This window comes from Cherax quadricarinatus, chromosome 17, assembly GCF_038502225.1.
Source record: "Cherax quadricarinatus isolate ZL_2023a chromosome 17, ASM3850222v1, whole genome shotgun sequence".
Taxonomy (NCBI): Eukaryota; Metazoa; Arthropoda; class Malacostraca; order Decapoda; family Parastacidae; genus Cherax; species Cherax quadricarinatus.
The window spans coordinates 4,073,486-4,092,596 of record NC_091308.1 but is presented as its reverse complement, the minus strand read 5'-3'; the positions used below and the strand labels follow the sequence as shown (position 1 = coordinate 4,092,596).

Here is a 19,111-nt window from a genome sequence, read left to right as displayed (position 1 = left end):
GCTTCTGGTGGTAATCCTAGTTCTGGCAAATAGCAGCTTCCTTATGTGGTGGTAGTCCTAGTTCTGGCAAGTAACAGCTTCCTCACATGGTGGTAGTCCTAGTTCTGGCAAATATGTAACAGCTTCCTCATAGTTTTGGTTCTAGTTCAAACAAACATCACTTCTTTGAGAGTGCAGCAAGAAGAATTCTGCATTACCAGTAGAGGTTCCAAATGCTCGTTCTAAAGTATTTTAATTACTTGGAGGTGGCTGATATACTCATGAAAAACTGAGTTTTATGTGATCCTTTGAAAGAAAGAAAAATTCTAATGAAAGTAATGCATTAAAGGATATACATATAACAGAAAAGTACTTTAAAATTATTGTTTTTTATATTTAAGTTTGTGTAGCTATAAACCCAAAATAAGTCATAATGAGTAAAATGAATAAACAGAAGAATGGCCAGGGACTTGAACCTTGGGTCATGTAGGCAGCAGGCCTGACCCGGCTTGACAAAGCTCCAGGAGAGCGAAACATTGCCACAATACAATGTCATGTTAGTTGCACTTGTATCTCTACAACTACATACATGCATAGACCAGGGTTCGAGTCCCTCTCTGTTTTGCTGTTTACTGTAGGCATTTTAATAATCAGGCCTGTTTACTTTCTTTAAAGATATTGAATTAATTTTTAATATGGAAAAGAGTCAGGCTCTTTGTCTGCATATAATTAGATCACTGTCATTTTTCCAACTGCTAAGAATGGATTTAACTTGTGTTTGACCCAGATTTTCTTATGATTTCATTACATGGAATGAAGTAACTTCCCTGATATTAGTTCTTCTGAAATCATTCATTGTACAGTGTCAGGTCAGAAAAATTGCAACAAAGAGAAACCTGAATTTCATCGGTTTATTTTTCCTAAAGGATTTTTCCAGTATAAGTGGCATTTTATACCTCAAGAAGGTAAAAAATTTTGGTATCTTTCAGCATTCCACATTTTATAAGTTATTGATCGATTATCTCAACATATTCCTACCATATACAGTTCTGTGAAACATTATTTGATAAACTTTGTTCAAAATTTTATTCTGGTCCTTTGAATTTTGTAATTCATATTTTATAAAACTCTGTTACTTCATAACAACAATGCATTTAAACATGAAACACAATTCATATAATACATTCTTATGATAGTAACTGGGAAATATATTGTGTTTTTTTTTTTTTCAACATATTGGCCATCTCCCACAAAGGCTGAGTGACCCAAAAAAGATGACAGCCATAGTTTTTCTTCTTTTTACATTTAGTAATTTATACAGGAGAAGGGATTACTAGCCCTTGCTCCAGCATTAGTTGCCTTGTATGACACACGTGGCTTACAAAAGAAAGATTCTTTTCCACTTTGCCATGGAGATGAAAGGAAATAAATAGGAAGAACTATTAAGAAAATAGAAGAAAACTCAGATGGGTTATAACTACTGTATGACTATAATTTTTAAAGGAGTGGATTGATAAGCCAGCAGAAGGCCTTGGTCAGATGACCAAAAGCTCCAACAGTGGGTCATCATCTGACTAAGACAGGACACTTGTCCTGTTCCCTGATAAACCTTACCTAACCTAATCTACCGTTGTGTAAAAGGATTAATGAATTGTACGAAGAAAAAAGGGATCTTGAAAATAGTATATTGTTGATATTTATATAGTGTAAATCTTTTGATTATCCATACAAAAAAAAATAAAGATTAAATATCCTTAAAAATGTAAGTTGCTCCATAAATTTGGTAATCTTATAACACAAAAAATGGTTTTTATTATATACAGAAGTATGTGTAAAGCTAGAAAGTTGAAAGTGAACATAGAAAAGAGTAAGGTGATGAGGGTATCAAATGATTTAGATAAAGAAAAATTGGATATCAAATTGGGGAGGAGGAGTATGGAAGAAGTGAATGTTTTCAGATACATGTACTTGGGAGTTGACATGTTGGCAGATGGATTTATGAAGGATGAGGTTAATCATAGAATTGATGAGGGAAAAAAGGTGAGTGGTGAGTTGAAGTATATGTGGAGACAAAAAACATTATCTATGGAGGCAAAGAAGGGAATGTATGAAAGTATAGTAGTCCCAACACTCTTATATGGGTGTGAAGCTTGGGTTGTGAATGCAGCAGCAAGGAGGCAGTTGGAGGCAGTGGAGATGTCCTGTCTAAGGGCAATGTGTGGTGTAAATATTATGCAGAAAATTCGGAGTGTGGAAATTAGGAGACGGTGTGGAGTTAATAAAAGTATTAGTCAGAGGGCTGAAGAGGGTTTGTTGAGGTGGTTTGGTCATTTAGAGAGAATGGATCAAAGTAGAATGACATGGAGAGCATTTAAATCTGTAGGGGAAGGGGTCGTCCTTGAAAAGGTTGGAAGGAAGGGGTAAAGGAGGTTTTGTGGGCGAGGGGCTTGGACTTCCAGCAGGCGTGCATGAGCGTGTTCGATGGGGGTGAATGGAGACGAATGGTATTTGGGACCTGACGATCTGTTGGAGTGTGAGCAGGGTAATATTTAGTGAAGGGATTCAGGGAAACTGGTTATTTTTATATAGCCGGACTTGAGTCCTGGAAATGGGAAGCACAGTGCCTGCGCTCTAAAGGAGGGGTTTGGGATATTAGCAGTTTGGAGGGATATGTTGTGTATCTTTATACGTATATGCTTCTAAACTGTTGTGTTCTGAGCACCTCTGCAAAAACAGTGATGATGTGTGAGTGAGGTGAAAGTGTTGAATGATGATGACAGTGTTTTCTTTTTGGGGATTTTCTTTCTTTATGGGTCACCCTGCCTCGGTGGGAGACGGCCGACTTGTCAAAAAAAAAAAAAAAAATAAACAGAAGTCACATTCAGGAAGAATGCTAATTTTTCTTTTCATCCAGTATTACACATCCCAGTACTAAATTTAAACAATATTTTGGCTCTGGTTAGTGTTACTATCTATCTTATGGTTACTCAGTGTGACTCATTATTCACTGGCATAATATTTGAGATTATGCATTTTTTTAACACTAGCTGTCTCCCACTGAGGCAAGGTGACTCAAGGAGAAGGGGTTACTAAGCCCTTGCTCCTGGTATTTTAGTTGCCTCTTACGACACTCATGGGTTATGGAGGAAGGATTCTTCTCCACTTTCCCATGAAGATGAGATTATTTTTTTTTTTCAACAAACCGGCTGTACCCCACTGAAGCAGGGTGACCTAAAAAGAAAAAAGTTTTCCTTTTTAAATTTAGTAATTTATAAAGGAGAAGGGATTACTATGCACTTCATCCCAGTGTCTTATGACATGCATTCCTTATGGAGGAGGGATTCTTCACTTTCTCTCAATGATGAGATTATATGTACAGTAATAATATGTGCATTTATATTATGCCATGGGTAAAATAAATGTGCTTGGTCCCCTTTCACTAAAATGGATTATTAGTTCATCAGGGATGGCAAGATTAAATTCCAAGTGATTTTTGCCTGCAAAAATTCTACTTTGTAGTAGTAATTTATTAATTTATAATAAACCTTTGATATAATGGACCAATAGGGTTAAGTAGATGGCTGGTAATTGCAGTTGTAGTGGATAGATAAGACATTATTTTGCCATGATAAAGTAGGGGAGTTAGTAGATGGGGAGCTGGAGGTAAAGGGTAGATGGCGGGAATATTTTGAGGAACTCTAAAATGTCGATGAAGAAAGGGAGGTGGTAATTTCATGCACTGGCCAAGGAGGTATCACATCTTTTAGGAGTGAAGAAGAGCAGGATGTGAGTGTGGGGGAGGTGCATGAGGCATTATGTAGAATGAAAGGGGGTAAAGCAGCTGAAACTGACGGGATCATGACAGAAATGTTAAAAGCAGGGGGGGATATAGTGTTGGAGTGGTTGGTATTTTTGTTTAATAAATGTGGAGACAAAGAACTTTGTCCTTGGAGGCAAAGAGGGAAATGTATGAGAGTATAGTTTTACCAACTCTCTTGTATGGGTGTGAAGCATGGGTGATGAATGTTGCAGCGAGGAGAAGGCTGGAGGCAGTGGAGATGTCATGTCTGAGGGCAATGTGTGGTGTGAATATAATGCAGAGAATTCGTAGTTTGGAAGTTAGGAGGAGGTGTGGGATTGCCAAAACTGTTGTCCAGAGGGCTGAGGAAGGGTTGTTGAGGTGGTTTGGACATGTAGAGAGAATGGAGCGAAACAGAATGATTTCAAGAGTGTATCAGTCTGTAGTGGAAGGAAGGCGGGGTATGGGTCGGCCTAGGAAAGGTTGGAGGGAGGGGGTAAAGGAGGTTTTATGTGCGAGGGGCTTGGACTTCCAGCGGGCATGCGTAAGCATGTTTGATAGGAGTGAATGGAGACAAATGGTTTTTAATACTTGACATGCTGTTGGAGTGTGAGCAAAGTAACATTTATGAAGGGATTCAGGGAAACCGGCAGGCCAGACTTGAGTCCTGGAGATGGGAAGTACAGTGCCTGCACTCTGAAGGAGGGGTGTTAATGTTGCAGTTTTATAAACTGTAGTGTAAAGCGCCCCTCTGGCAAGACAGTGATGGAGTGAATGATGGTGAAAGTTTTTCTTTTTCGGGCCACCCTGCCTTGGTGGGAATTGGCCAGTGTGTTAAAAGAAAAAAAAAATAGTTGGTTAGAGGTGTAGTCTTAAATTATGATTACGTGATCTCTGTTGGTCTGGCAAAATTGATGTTGTACCTGTAACTGCTACGATTTAACCTCAAATTTAAAAACTGATTTATACTTAGATATGTATGTGGATATTTTCTGTTGGAAACAAGAGGGTATGTCTAAGGCTGTTTCCTTAGTTAAATGAGGCAGTGTTTACTCATCCACCCACTTGTGAGGTAGAGTACTCTCTCTCAAGAGCTGTGCATGCATGCCTAGCAGAATGCATAAAGTGAACTGATCTGATGTAATTGGATCTGAACTTGCAAATTTTTAGTTGAAGGGTCTAATGAAATGTATACCAGAGAAATTCACATGTTGGAGTGTGAACAAGGTAACATTTATGAAGGGATTCAGCCTGAGTTGAGTCCTGGAGGTGGGAAGTACAGTGCCTGCACTCTAAAAGAGGGGTGGGGATGTTGCAGTTCAGAGGGTCATCCGAACTGCAATGTAAGCACAATTTTGGCAAGACAGTGATTGAATGAGTGACAGTGATAGTTACCAAAATTTCAGCTGTAAGAGGCTTTATTGTATTTGAAAAATAATTTATATACATATACAATATATATTTTATCACACTGGCCATCTTCCAAAATGCTTAGGTTACCACAAAAAAAAAAGAATAAATATATACTATTTGCAAAATATTCAGGTCATATGGGTTTAAGTGTCCTAGGGTATTTGTTAAAACATTATATGTTAAAACACTTTGTGTTTGTCTATTATACTTGAATTTTTATAAAATACACTGTGAAGAAATAAAACCAAAAATCATAAATTGAATGATATTATAGTATAGTGTTTTCTTTCTTTCTCTAGGCTCATAATCATGAGGAAGTAGAGATGAGAACTAATGTTGGTCTGGTTAAGGGTCATGCATATGGCATCACAGCATGCAGGAAGATCAACATTGGTGATACAGGACTCTTCTCCTTATTCAAGTAAGTTTTAGTGCTGGAAAAATATGAAGTAAATAACTGTCACACTTATCTTTGTCCAGTATAATTGCAAGTTATCTTAAGATAAGATTTGTTTGAATTTTTAACCCAGAGGGTTAGCCACCCAGGATAACCCAAGAAAGTCAGTGTGTCATCGAGGACTGTCAGTCTTATTTCCATTGTGGGTCCGTCAGTCTTATCCCCCAGGATGTGAGCCATACCAGTTGACTAACACCCAGGTGCCTATTTACTGCTAGGTGAACAGGGACAACAGGTGTAAGGAAACATGCCCAATATTTCCACCTGGCCAAGGATTAAACTATGGCCACTCAGTGTGTGAGGCGAGAGCATTGCCTACCTCTGGATTAAATTTAGATCTACTGAGTATTCTGAGAGTGACAGTACCTTTATTGCACTTCCATTACAATGTGAGACCACAGTATACAGTAATGATTTTTTAACACACTGGTCATCTCCCTCCAAGGTAGATCACCCATGAAAAGGAAACACTTTCAACATTGCTCATTCAACAACAGTCTTGCCAGAAGTGCTCAGATATCACAGTTCAGATGTTCCTCTGAACTGCAACATTCCCATCCATCCTTCAAGGTGCAGGCACTGTACTTCCTACCCATAGGACTCGAGTCTGACTAATTGCTTTCCCTAAATCCAGTCATAAATGTTACCCTGCTCACACACTAACAGCACATCAAACTCTAAAAACTACTTATCTCCACTCACTCCATGTAACACTTATACAAGCCTGCTGGATGCTGAAGCCTCTAGCACTGAAGACCATTACCTCTTCCCTCCAACCCTTCTTGGGATAATTCCAAAGTTTAAAAAAAATTCCTTCTTAAATTCAGACTAAAATTTAAGATCTTCTAAAGGTGTTATTGAGAACTAATTTACAGTATGAGAATGCAATAAATGGACCACCTGAAATTGTAATAAAAATTTTCTGCAGAAGTTATTTCAAATAGAAGAACCAAATTTGAAGTAAATAATGTTTTGTATTTCTTGTTAATGTATACTGGACAGTGGATTTTTAAATGGTTTCAATGAGCTCAATTCTTGTTTTTTTTTTTTTTTTTTTTTTTTTTTTTTTGCAGAGGAGCTCAAAAGATGCGGATGATACGATTAAAGAACCCTTGGGGAGAACGGGAGTGGAATGGAGCATTCAGTGATGGGTAAGTTGGGTTTTATAATTTCATCCAACATTTATGATCTTAATTAAATAGCATATAGAAAAAGAAGCAATATCAGAGTAATATCAATTCTCATTGAACTACCTCGCATTGTTGACCAATGGTTATTTTTTTTCCTTAATAATTTAGCCTTTTCTCCATGGGGAAGTGGAACAGAATTCTTCCTCCATAAGCTATGCGTGTTGTAAGAGGCGACTAAAATGCTGGGAGCAAGAGGCTAGTAACCCGTTCTCCTGTATACATTACTAAATTTAAAAAAAGAAACTTTTGTTTTTCTTTTTAAGTCACCCTGCCTCCGTGGGATATGGCTGGTTTGTCGAAAAAATTAGCCTTTGTTTGATTTTTGCATTTGCTTAATATTTTGTCTTATAGAAATATTCACTGTTATACACCAGCTTGTGGGTTTCCTTCATTGCATAACATCTATATAAATATGGAAGATGGTTATCACATAATTGGTAGAATGTGTGGATGCTGCAACTGAGCAATATGATAAAATGATTTTAAGTGGATTACACATAATTAACCAGTAAGAAGATTAACATTTGTGATTGAATGTTGTTATATTTTTAACTATCATTTGTGGCTGTCAGGTAAACTGTTACAGTGCAGCTTTTGCATTTTCATGCATCTGCATGTACAGACCAACAGCTTGATAGTAATTGAGCAAAGTTAATCAGAAACCTTAATGTATACGTAATTGAAAATTACATGGTAAGTAGAGTATTGTAAATGCAGATTTACAAGTTCTGCTCACTTTAAGGATATTAAAAGTAATAAAAACTGTATACACCATAGAAATGTATGTAAATAGAGGAATTGACATACAGTGGAACCCCAAGTTTTGAACTGCTAATTTACATTATTCCTTATGGGAAAAAATTAGTTCAGTAATGGCACTATAATAGCCTTCTGGAACGAAGAAAGTTTGAAACTCGGGGTTCTACTGTATTAATATTTGTTTTCATGCCATTGTTTATATATGTTGTTGCAAATATAGTAATACTTCATACAGTAACTTATAACAAAATATTAAATCCTCATGACATCTTCAGTATACAGTATTAATTTCCAAGTGTACTGTTAACTTTTTATTTAAAGTGATTATTATACATAATATGTATGATAGTAATATATAGTGTCTGAATTTCAGCTCATGACTGAATTAATGATTTCAATTATATTTTTGATGCTGAAGTGATTAATTTCCCTCTACACTGTTTGTTCTAGCTAAAGATACTTTTTTCAGCATGCAAGAATTTAAGGAATGATATTTTTTATTTTTATGGTCCTCTTTTATTTTTTATTATTTCATGTCATGTGATTCTGATGTTCTAATGTGTAAATATGGTGCATTGCATTTTGTGAATCCTAATTTTTATTGTGTTTTAGAAACAGTTGAGATAGTGATCTAAATATTATATTTTACTGCTTAAAATTACCAATGTTTGACCCCTCAGAATTTTTACTTTACATATTTACACATAACCCTGGATAACCCAAGAAAGTCAGTGTGTCATCGAGGACTGTCTAACTTATTTCCATTGGGGTCCTTAATCTTGTACCCCAGGATGTGACCCACACCAGTTGACTAACACCCAGGTGAACAGGAAAAAATGCCTGGAACTAGTGCTCATATTGGTTAATTTAAGGCCAGCAAAGGTTGGTTTGAGAGATTTAAGAATCATAGTGGCATACATAGTGTGATAAGGCATGGCAAAGCTGAAAAATTCCAACCCCAACGAATGTTCACTTGAGACGAAACAGGCCTGTTCTGCCAAACAGGACCTACATTACTCAGGAGGAAAAGGCACTCCCAGGACACAAGCCTGTGAAAGACAGGCAAACTTTCTTGTTTTGTTGTAATGCTAGTGGGGATTGCAAAGTGAAGCCTTTACTCATGTATCACTCTGAAAATCCCAGTGTTCAAGTAAAACAGTGTCTCATCACTCATCAATACTCTTCAATAAAGGTAAGTGTCATTTTAACATTTATTTATATAGTTATTGTGCATGTCTCATTGTTTTCTTTATAGGGAAATGTATATTTCATGAAAAAAAAATAATTTTTTTTAATACTTTTGGCTGTCTGGAACGGATTAATTGGATTTCCATTATTTCTTAGGGGGAAAATTAATTCGGCTAACGATAATTTCGTCTAACGATGAGCTCTCTGGAACGGATTAATATCGTTAGCCGAGGGTCCAGTGTATTTCTTCAGTCATAGAGTAGTCAGGAAGTGGAATAATCTAGCAAGTGAGGTAGTAGAGGCAAGAACCATACATAGCTTTAAGATGAGGTATGATAAAGCTCATGGAGCAGGGAGAGAGAGGACCTAGTAGCATTCAGTGAAGAGGCAGGACCAGGAGCTGAGTCTTGACCCCTGCAACCACAGTTAGGTGAGTACACACACACACACACATGCACACGCATGCACATATCATTATGGATGCTTTTAAAATGGGCGCCTGACAGATAGCAGTTTTCATCTTGTCTGTTATGTTGTTGGCACGTATAGAGTATAGGAAATGTGGTGACCCAGTGTCTAAGAGACAACAATAGAAAAATATAATTGAAAAAGTATCAATAATGCAATAAGATCACAGTAAACAGGTGATATCACAATATGCAAAATAAACACAGTGAAAAATTTGTAAAATTCCAAGCGCTTTCATGATTATATCAGTATTATTACCTAGAGCTGATGCAACAGGCTTTGTTTACATGCTCCAACTCCAGCAGGTCAGTGTTACACTCAATAAAAGTTGTGTAATTATTTCTTGTTTTAACAAATATGATTATAATATGGAATAAATAAAGATTAAAAAGTACATATGAAAATGAAATACAAAGGATCCAGAATCGATAGATCAGAGAATAAAATATGTTTTATACTAATATCAAGTGTGCTTACAGAAGAGATGGAATTAAGTAAAGTTGACTTGAACCCCCCCACAACTAGGGATAAGATTGAGCCACTGAAGTACTTAGAAGGAAAGGAAACAACTTGCTTCCTAGCAGGGGCACTGCCCAGATTTCTATACTACAGACATAGGAATGGCTATCTGGTTGGATGGGAGGGCTAGGAAATTTGTTTTGAAGTAGCTTTATTATTATGACTATTTTTATTTATGGGTGTAAGTGAAAATAAGTTCAGGAAGTACAGTATGTACTTTAATCTGTTGATTTATTGAATATCGATTAACATACTTCAGAAATACAGGACAAAATTTGCTGGGTCAGTTGATTCTGCAGCAGTGGACAAAGTCTGTTGGCTACAGACTGGCTCATTATTTTTATGATGACAGCAAAACAATCTCATCACTGTTCACCACCATCACCAAGACTGGCCACCCACTCTTCTTTATTAGTTTGTTAAATCCAAGTGTTACTGTATTTAGTGTCTTAAAATTCTGTTCAGCTGATAGAATTCTAGGATTGATCATGAGCAAAAAATTATCACCAGAATGCCATATAATTATACTATATTTTAAAGCATATAAGGCACACCCCATTTTCAGCAGGGATATTCTGGAAAGAATTAAAAAAAATGTAGTACTTTCTTCAAAATTATAGTGTAATAATATTGGTAGAATTACCGACAATACGTAAAGTAAAAGGACACAGGTGCAACTAATGTGACATTTTACTGTGGCAACATTTTGCTCTCCAGGAGCTTAGTCAAGCCGATACAAACAGTATATGGACACAGCAGGTATATAAAGGCTCAGAGTGAGGTGCAATACTAGTGGTAGTAGTAGTGACAAAAGTTGTAGTAGTAGTAGTAATACAGTATGGTAGAGCAATTAATTCGTACATGAGTAAAAGGATATAAAAGCTATTACTTGGGTAACATAAAAATAGGTTGGACAAATATAGACTGGATAGAGAAGGTCTGTTTCAGTGTTCACTCTCTGTAATGTGCTTTGTGTAGTATATCAGGAGAGACTATGTGATGGCAGGATTTGCTGTTTTCAGGAGGATTCTTGCTAAGACTTCAGAGATGGTGAAGCTGCCGTTGTTTTGTTTAACTGTATTCGAAACAGTGATCAGTGCTGATTTGAGGCACTTGCGTCTGTGGAAATTAGTTTCTTTGATCACTAATTGGGCATCCCTGAATTTCATGAGATGATTGGTGGAATTTCGGTGTTGTACACAGGCGTTGTTCAAGTTATCGTTCCTACATGCGTAAATGTGTTCATTGAGGCGGGTGTCAAGGTTTCTTGCTGTTTCACCTACATAAATCTTGTCACAGCCTCCACAGGGTATAGTGTAAACCCCTGCATTGACTGGTTCGTGGTGCTTTGATTTTGTCCTGGTTAGATCCTTTATGGAAGTGCTAGAAGCAATGGCGACTCTGGTGTTAGCTTGTGAAAGTACTTTAGAAACGTTCAGTGCAACCTGGCTGTTGGGAAGAATTATAACTTTGTTGGGAGTGGTGTTGGTGCGTGGAGAATTAATGATTTGAAGAGCTCTTTTCTTGCAGTCTTTGATTACTTGTTACCCAAGTAATAGCTTTTATATCCTTTTACTCATGTATGAATTAATTGCTCTACCATATTGTATTACTACTACTACTACTACTACTACAACTTTTGTCACTACTACTACTACTACTACCACTAGTATTGCACCTCACTCTGAGCCTTTATATACCCGCTGTGTCCATATACTGTTTGTATCAGCTTGACAAAGCTCCTGGAGAGCGAAACGTTGCCACAATAAAATGTCACATTAGTTGCACTTGTGTCCTTTTGCTTTAAAATTATAGTTCTCAACTGGCTGGTTGCTTATGAGCACAGCATAGTGGAAAGAGGTGGGACCTTGTGCAGCCTGTTGTCTGTTTTAATCTGCTTTACTACCACCAAAATAAACATGTCAGTCTGTTGTACTGCTATACCATTATTTACTATTGCTGAGGCTGGTTTACTTTTTGCATACTGGTAGAATGTAAATTATAATTTATAAAAAAAAAAAAAAGGTAATCTGGGAAGTAGGTATATACGAGAGGGTGTTTGGGGTTTACTTTACCAGTACTGCACTGCTGAAACCACCACTTCGCAGTAATTCAAAGTCTAATTTGTTCCTGACCTTGAACATTTGAGGCACAGAGTGATTTTCTGAGTTTTTGTTTTTGGTGGGGGATGGGGGAAGGGAGGGAAATGAGCCTTATATGCTGAAAAATACAGTAGAAAGGTCTTTTTTTCTTTTTTTGTAAGGCTGTCACACAGAAGTATAACTTAAATACTGTATACAGTAATGGTATTAGCATCAGGCAGAGGAAACCTTTGACTTTTTGAGGTCCTTGTTAAGTATTTAACCATTCACTAAGATATGGCTCTCACCTGGTAAGGAATACCAAGGTACATACTGTCAAATAAATTGCAGCATTGTATGTAAGAAGACTTCTCCCATATTTCTTACCCTGACCATGATTTGAAATTAGGACCTTTAGGTTATGAGCTGAATACAATGACCAATATTTGTTTTTTCTAAACCTACCAGCCAGGTACTGGAAATATGGCACAGAAAGCATTTCTTAAATAATATTGGCTCCATGGATTGGACACTATAAGCCTGGCTTGATTCATTTAACTACAAATAGGCTGTTACAGTACATAGTAATAACATAAAAGATGCAATACCTAAGTGTATCAGTGAGGCAGACAGCGAGACTTTTTGTTAATGGAGTGGGACCAGGATGAAGGAACACAAATAGTAACTGAACACTGGAAGGAGCCAAAGTGAGTTATTAAGTAGAAAAAACATACTACTATGGAGATGAAAGTATAGGAAGCATACTTTGTAATGTAAATATTGTTTAACAAAACCTCTAAGGTTGGGGAGATGCCATGCTTGTGGCCCAAGAACTGGAACTTGACCACTGCAAACACAGCTAGACATATACACACAGTAGGAGATAGTATGTGTTACAACCATTGGAAATGCTTACAAGTTATGACAAACTAAATGGTCTAGACAGGACACTCCTAGTGTAACTTTATTCCTGTAATGATGAATGTGTAATCACATAGATAATTGGCAATCATATAGATAATCACAAATGGGTAATTATATAGATAATCACAATAGGATTGCTGGTGTCCTTTTTTCTGTCTCATGAACATGCAAGATTTCAGGTATGTCTTGCTACTTCTACTTACACTTAGGTCACACTACACATACATGTACAAGCACATATATACACACCCCTCTGGGTTTTCTTCTATTTTCTTTCTAGTTCTTATTCTTGTTTATTTCCTTTTACCTCCATGGGGAAGTGGAACAGAATTCTTCCTCCATAAGCCATGCGTGTTGTAAGAGGCGACTAAAATGCCGGGAGCAAGGGCTAGTAACCTCTTCTGTATATATTACTAAATGTAAAAGGAGAAACTTTCGTTTTTCCTTTTGGGCCACCCCGCCTCGGTGGGATACGGCTGGTGTGTTGAAAGAAAGAAAGAATCACAATAGGCAATCATGTAGATAATCATAAATAGGTAATCACACACATATATCAGCCATATTCATATTGCCTGTTGCTTAACGCAATTGAGAATTTTATTCATCATGTATTTTATTCTGATTGGTTTGATTGGCCATGTTAAAGTACATACCATTGAGGATTTCTTGGTGTGGACTACATTTTTAGGAGAACTTCCTATTTGTTTCTTTCTTTTTTCATGCTTTTACTCAGGTTTTTCGGGATAGAAAGGTAAAGTAGGGCTGTTTATGCTTAAGGTCTCTGCTGTTGTGCTGCATATTAGTCATCAAAAGTCTTGAAACTAGCTATTGTAGAATAGCTTTAAAGCACATCATTTTGGCATATTCTTTACTATTAGATATTTCTTGAACTCTTATTTGTTCTCTTAGTTTCTGTATGCTATAGTTGGAACATATATGTACCACAAATGCTTTGACATAATTTATTTAGAAAATGTGAAATTATTCATTTTTTGTTGTAGTACTGTATTTACTCCTCCAAGTTATTTACGAAGAAAATGTCCATTGTTAGATGATGTGATAGAATTATTAATGTCAAATTGTATTAAAAAATAATAACATACATACTGTACCATATGTACACATATGCTGGGTCTTTCCAGTTGCACTCATTAGTAATAGCTCGGTGTTTATCCAAGTTTTTGCAAATATTTTGTCAATTTTTATGTTGAATTTTAAATGTTTTGTTTCAAAATTAGTCTAAAGATAATAAATAATACAAGAGTTAAAATGAAAGAGGGCTAATTGAAAGATAAGTAAGAATTATTTGGAAATCACACGTTAAGGTGGCCAAGAGTGTTGAGTAATGCATTTTTTTCTGACTACGTATATCGTTGTTCTAGTGAAAACAAGTGGGATCAATTAGGGAAACAGAATGAATGTGAGAGTAATTGAGCAAAGTCAAAAATTTAAAGGATATACAGTACGTATACATTATTGAAGCTCCAGCAAAATAAGCACATACTCCAGTGAATGTGATAAGACATTCCTAAAATGTATGAAAGCAATTACTCCAAAGACCACCATGATAAGAGAAGAAATATAGTTTAATACCCACTTGGTTGATGATAATAAAAAGCCTTGAGAAGACTGAGGACTAAGGACTAAGTATATAACCTTTACCTGGAGTTTTACCTGGAGAGAGTTCCGGGGGTCAACGCCCCCATGGCCGGGTCTGTGGCCAGGCCTCCTGGTGGATCAGAGCCTGATCAACCAGGCTGTTACTGCTGGCTGCATGCAATCCACGGTACGAGCCACAGCCTGGCTGGTCAGGTACCGACTTTAGGTGTTTGTCCAGTGCCTGCTTGAAGACAGCCAGGGGTCTATTGGTAATCCCCCTTATGTATGCTGGGAGGAAGTTGAACAGTCTTGGGCCCCTGACACTTATTGTATTGTCTCTTAACGTGCTAGTGACACCCCTGCTTTTCATTGGGGGGATGTTGCATCGTCTGCTGAGTCTTTTGCTTTCACTGTGAGTGATTTTCGTGTGCAAGTTCGGTACTAGTCCCTCTAGGATTTTCCAGGTGTATATAATCGTGTATCTCTCCTGTCTGCATTCCAGGGAGTACAGGTTCAGGAAATTCACGCGCTCCCAGTAACTGAGGTGTTTTATCTCCATTATGTGCGCCGTGAAGGTTCTCTGTACATTTTCTAGGTCAGCAATTTCACCTGCCTTGAAAGGTGCTGTTAGTGTGCAGCAATATTCTAGCCTTTAGGTAGAATTTTTTGCAAGAAGACAACACTGTCACCCATGTAGATCTACTTTATTGATGCCAGTGTTACTTAGATCTGTGTCTTAATCATAGTGCCCTCAGTTATGATGTGATTGGTAAATTTTGGTCTAGACACGAGAGAATGGGTTTGTGCAGTGGGTAGGTAGAGTATAAAAAAAAATCCTCCCTCATGGAGTGCATGATTGGAACAGTTAACCCCTAATCTTGTGTTTGGTTAAAAATAGCAACTTTGAGGCATCTTCTAGGGTAGTTTTCATGGTTTTACTGACTTAGTATCAGTTCAAATTCAAAGTTTATTCTCTATAAGGATTACAATGCTGAGTTTACAGAAATTTGGTTATTGTTTGGTTTACATGTAGTAAAATTGTGATTACAGAGTGTACCACTAGAACGCTTAGCATGGCTAGACATTTCGGGCATACTTAGTTTTATTCTTAATTGTAAAATATTACAAATTATGAGGTAAGTTGGTATTATGGCTAAGTGACTAAATACTAGTTTGTGAGTTTAGCAATGTGAATGCTTTTGTTTTGGCACAGGACATAGTTTCAGTATTGGAGTATCACAGGATTCATTATTTTAAGACTGAGATTAATATTTCTGTTTATGGTCAAATGAGTGAGTGAGTGTAAGTGTGAACCACCACGTGGTATTCGTGTAGTTAGTTGACAGGGTGTATCAGGGAGATAAGATGTTTTCTAATGGTAGTTTTGAAGGTGATGAATGTGTCTGCAGTTCTAGAGTTCTCAGGTAGGGTATTCCAGATTTTAGGGCCTTTGACATACATTGAATTTTTGTAAAGGTTTAGTCGGACACGGGGAATGTCGTAGAGATGTTTGTGTCTGGTGTTATGCCTGTGGGTTCTGTCACAACTATCAAGAAAGTGTTTTAGGTCAAGGTTGATATTGGAGTTTAAGGTCCTGTAGATGTAGATTGCACAGTAGTAAGTGTGGATGTACTGAACTGGGAGCAAGTTTAGATCTATGAAGAGTGGGGGGGGTGTGTTGTGATGATGGATTCAAAATGGAGGACAGGTGTTATATAGGAGAGGCCTGGGGACACGATTATAAACACAGGAAAGACTGCCTTAGTGGCTGGAATACCTATACACAAATACCTACATTGTTTATTTTTGACTATGTTTTTAAATTGGAATTTGTTGAATTTTGTGTAAAATTGTGATAGTTGAATAGCGAGTTTCATGCACACTAGTGAAATAGCCAGAAATTGGGCTGATTTTTGCCAATATTTTTTTGGGGTAAAGTAATACTGTACATTTCAAACTACTGGTGCTTGTATATTTGCCATACAACACTCTTTTGGATATACAGTATAAACCTGCTGCACAAAGAGGCCCTGACAATTCATGGCCTCAGTCCAAAAATTGAGGCCATTCTTAACCTTCACTACCTTTACTGTTACATACTGTTTAAAACCTACATTAACCTCTGTGCTGTACTGGTAGCTGCATGATAGCACAGTACAGTAGTAGACATGCTTTGGATGTAGAAAGAATCCAGCATGTTTACAATGGGAAAAGCAAACTATTGTGAGCTTGGTAAAACAGAAGGTTGTAGTGGACAGAGATGCCTGCATCAACTACAGTGCCCCTAACTGTTTCTGATTTTTCAGTACACAGTGCATAAAGGTGTACAATGCAGTACGGACATTTGTACCCCAAATGGAATGAATAAATATGGTTTTACTTCGTATATCTACATTTCACTTTGGATTAAACACGTGTAAATAACCCACGATTGAGCGATTCCTTTTTTACAGGACACTCATAAGAAAATTTCTCATATTTAGAAGACACAAATTTGCATTTGCTACTGTACAGAACATTTCAAGAAATTGAGAATAATTTCATTTCTGAATGAGATTCAATGCAGTGCCATAGTTGCTTAAACTAAAAATCATAAGTTTTCTTTTTCTGATACATGTCTGTGTTTTTTATTTCCATACATCTTGGTTTTTTTTTTTTTTTGGGCATCTCTGTTCACACAGATGACCATTCACCCACCCTAGGCACTAGTTGCTGTCGAGCTCTTTGTTGCACCGAAGGAAGGTGATAGCACAAAATATGTTACACTCAAATTACAATATGAATTGTGGTGACACCAAAAAATCTATAAACAAAATAGAAAAACTGCAAAGAGGTGCAACAAAATGAATTCCAGAATTAAGAAATTCAATATGAATTACTTGTTAATGAAAGATTGAAGGCACTGGAAATATCCTCATTACAAAAGAAAAAATCAAATGCATTATTGTAAGATGCTTACAAATCGGTGTGAAAAAACAGATAGAAATCTGTTGAAAGCATCTATATGGAGACCTAGAAATCACACATTAAAATTATGTATAAGTGGTGCAGGAAGGACAGTAGGAAGTACTGTTTTATCATACGAATTGTGAATGCCAGGAATGGGCTTTTGGAGGAGGCAGTATGAGCAAAATCACTGGAAATATATGCAAGATAAATTTAATGAATAAATGAAGTATATTACAACATAGTTCTCTTGTAACAATAAAAAGGTAATCACAAATGTACATTTAATACCCCCTCCCGTGTATGCTAGCATTCACTCGCATGTGAACAAGAACTCCCATGTACACTGTCACCCCTCTCCAATGTATGGTAGCACCCCCTCTCATGCACAATATCACTCCCATATACGATAGCACCTTCCCATGTACATACACTGTTCCCATGTATGAGAGCATTTCCTCCCATGTACACTATATATCCATGTATGATATCCCCTCTTGTGTATGCTAGGCACTACTATATATAATAGCATCCTTTCCTGTGTATGCTAGCACCCCCTCCTATGTACCCTAGCAGCTCTCTCCATGTAGCACATGCACTAGCCTCCCCTCACACATGCATGCTGGCAGCTATGCACATGCAACTGACATCCATGCAAATGCATATTGGCATCCAAAATGCATATATAATAGCATCTATGCACACATTCTAGCATCTATGCACACACTTGCTAGTATCTATGCACATGCATGCTAGCATCCACAACAGAGCACACAGGGGTCAGGGATATATTACACTACACTGCCAGGGAAAAGGGAGGCATTTAGGTTTGATTCAGAGACATAAGGGTAGCCCCAATTATTTGGGTCAAAATCCCTAACCCCTATTAAGGCACCCTTCTTAAGGTATACCAGGGCCTGATCAACCAGGCTATTACTGCTGGCAAGGTTCAAGAACTAGGGAAAAAATTAAACACTATTAAGTAATCACACACACCCCTTTAAGTGAGGTTCCTTGATGCAGGTGAGGGGGCTCTTAATCAAAGGAATTGGATCTGACCTCCCCTTCATAGGATCTGAGTACCTCCTATTTTCCCAGGCACTATATGACTCCTATGGGTTTAGTCCCCTTGTAAATATAGTTAAACCTTGATTTAAAAATAAATGGGAGGAAGGGTGTCCTTAATGCTGATTGTCTGTTAAATCTGAATGATGAGATATTTTCTATGTTTGTAACAATAATGATCAGTTCTGGATTTAACCAATTTTGTCCAGTGTTTTTGGACATTGTCTGGCAAAAAATATTTATGTTAAATCCAAAATCTGTTGAAACGGGGTATGTTACATCAAAGTTTTACTGAGTAGTAGTAGTAGTAGTAGTAGTAGTAGTAATAATAATAATAATAATAATAATAATAATAATAATAATAATAATAATAATAATAATAGTAATAATAATAATAATAATAATAAATCACATCTACAAGCTCAGGTACTGTAATCTCGCATATCTACAAATAAAGCTAGGCACAAATATTTATAAATAAGCAGAAACATTGTTTGATTCAAACACTTTACGTTATTTACCTTCATTTTATGCAGGAACATCAATTAACATTATAGTAAAGTAAATAGGCACATGGAATAAGAGAAATTTTTCCTGGGTAGAGGCATGGTTGACAGGCAGCAAAGTTTGCATAAATGGGGGGAAATCAGAATAGGGGCATGTCACGAGCGGTGTTCCACAGGGGTCAGTGTTGGGCCCCTTGTTCACAATCTACATAAACAAC

General features: G+C 37.0%; 1 protein-coding gene across 4 annotated transcripts in view; it reads left to right on the top strand.

Annotated features, from left to right (window-relative positions):
- LOC128686414 (calpain-5) overlaps positions 1-19,111 on the top strand; it is a 226,938-nt gene that overhangs the window by 120,619 nt on the left and 87,208 nt on the right. For all 4 annotated transcript variants that reach the window (XM_070085725.1, XM_070085726.1, XM_053773326.2 and 1 more), the window contains 2 exons: positions 5,491-5,612; positions 6,722-6,799. In XM_070085725.1, the coding sequence (XP_069941826.1) occupies positions 5,491-5,612; positions 6,722-6,799 (200 nt within the window). The remainder of the gene's footprint in view (positions 1-5,490; positions 5,613-6,721; positions 6,800-19,111) is intronic.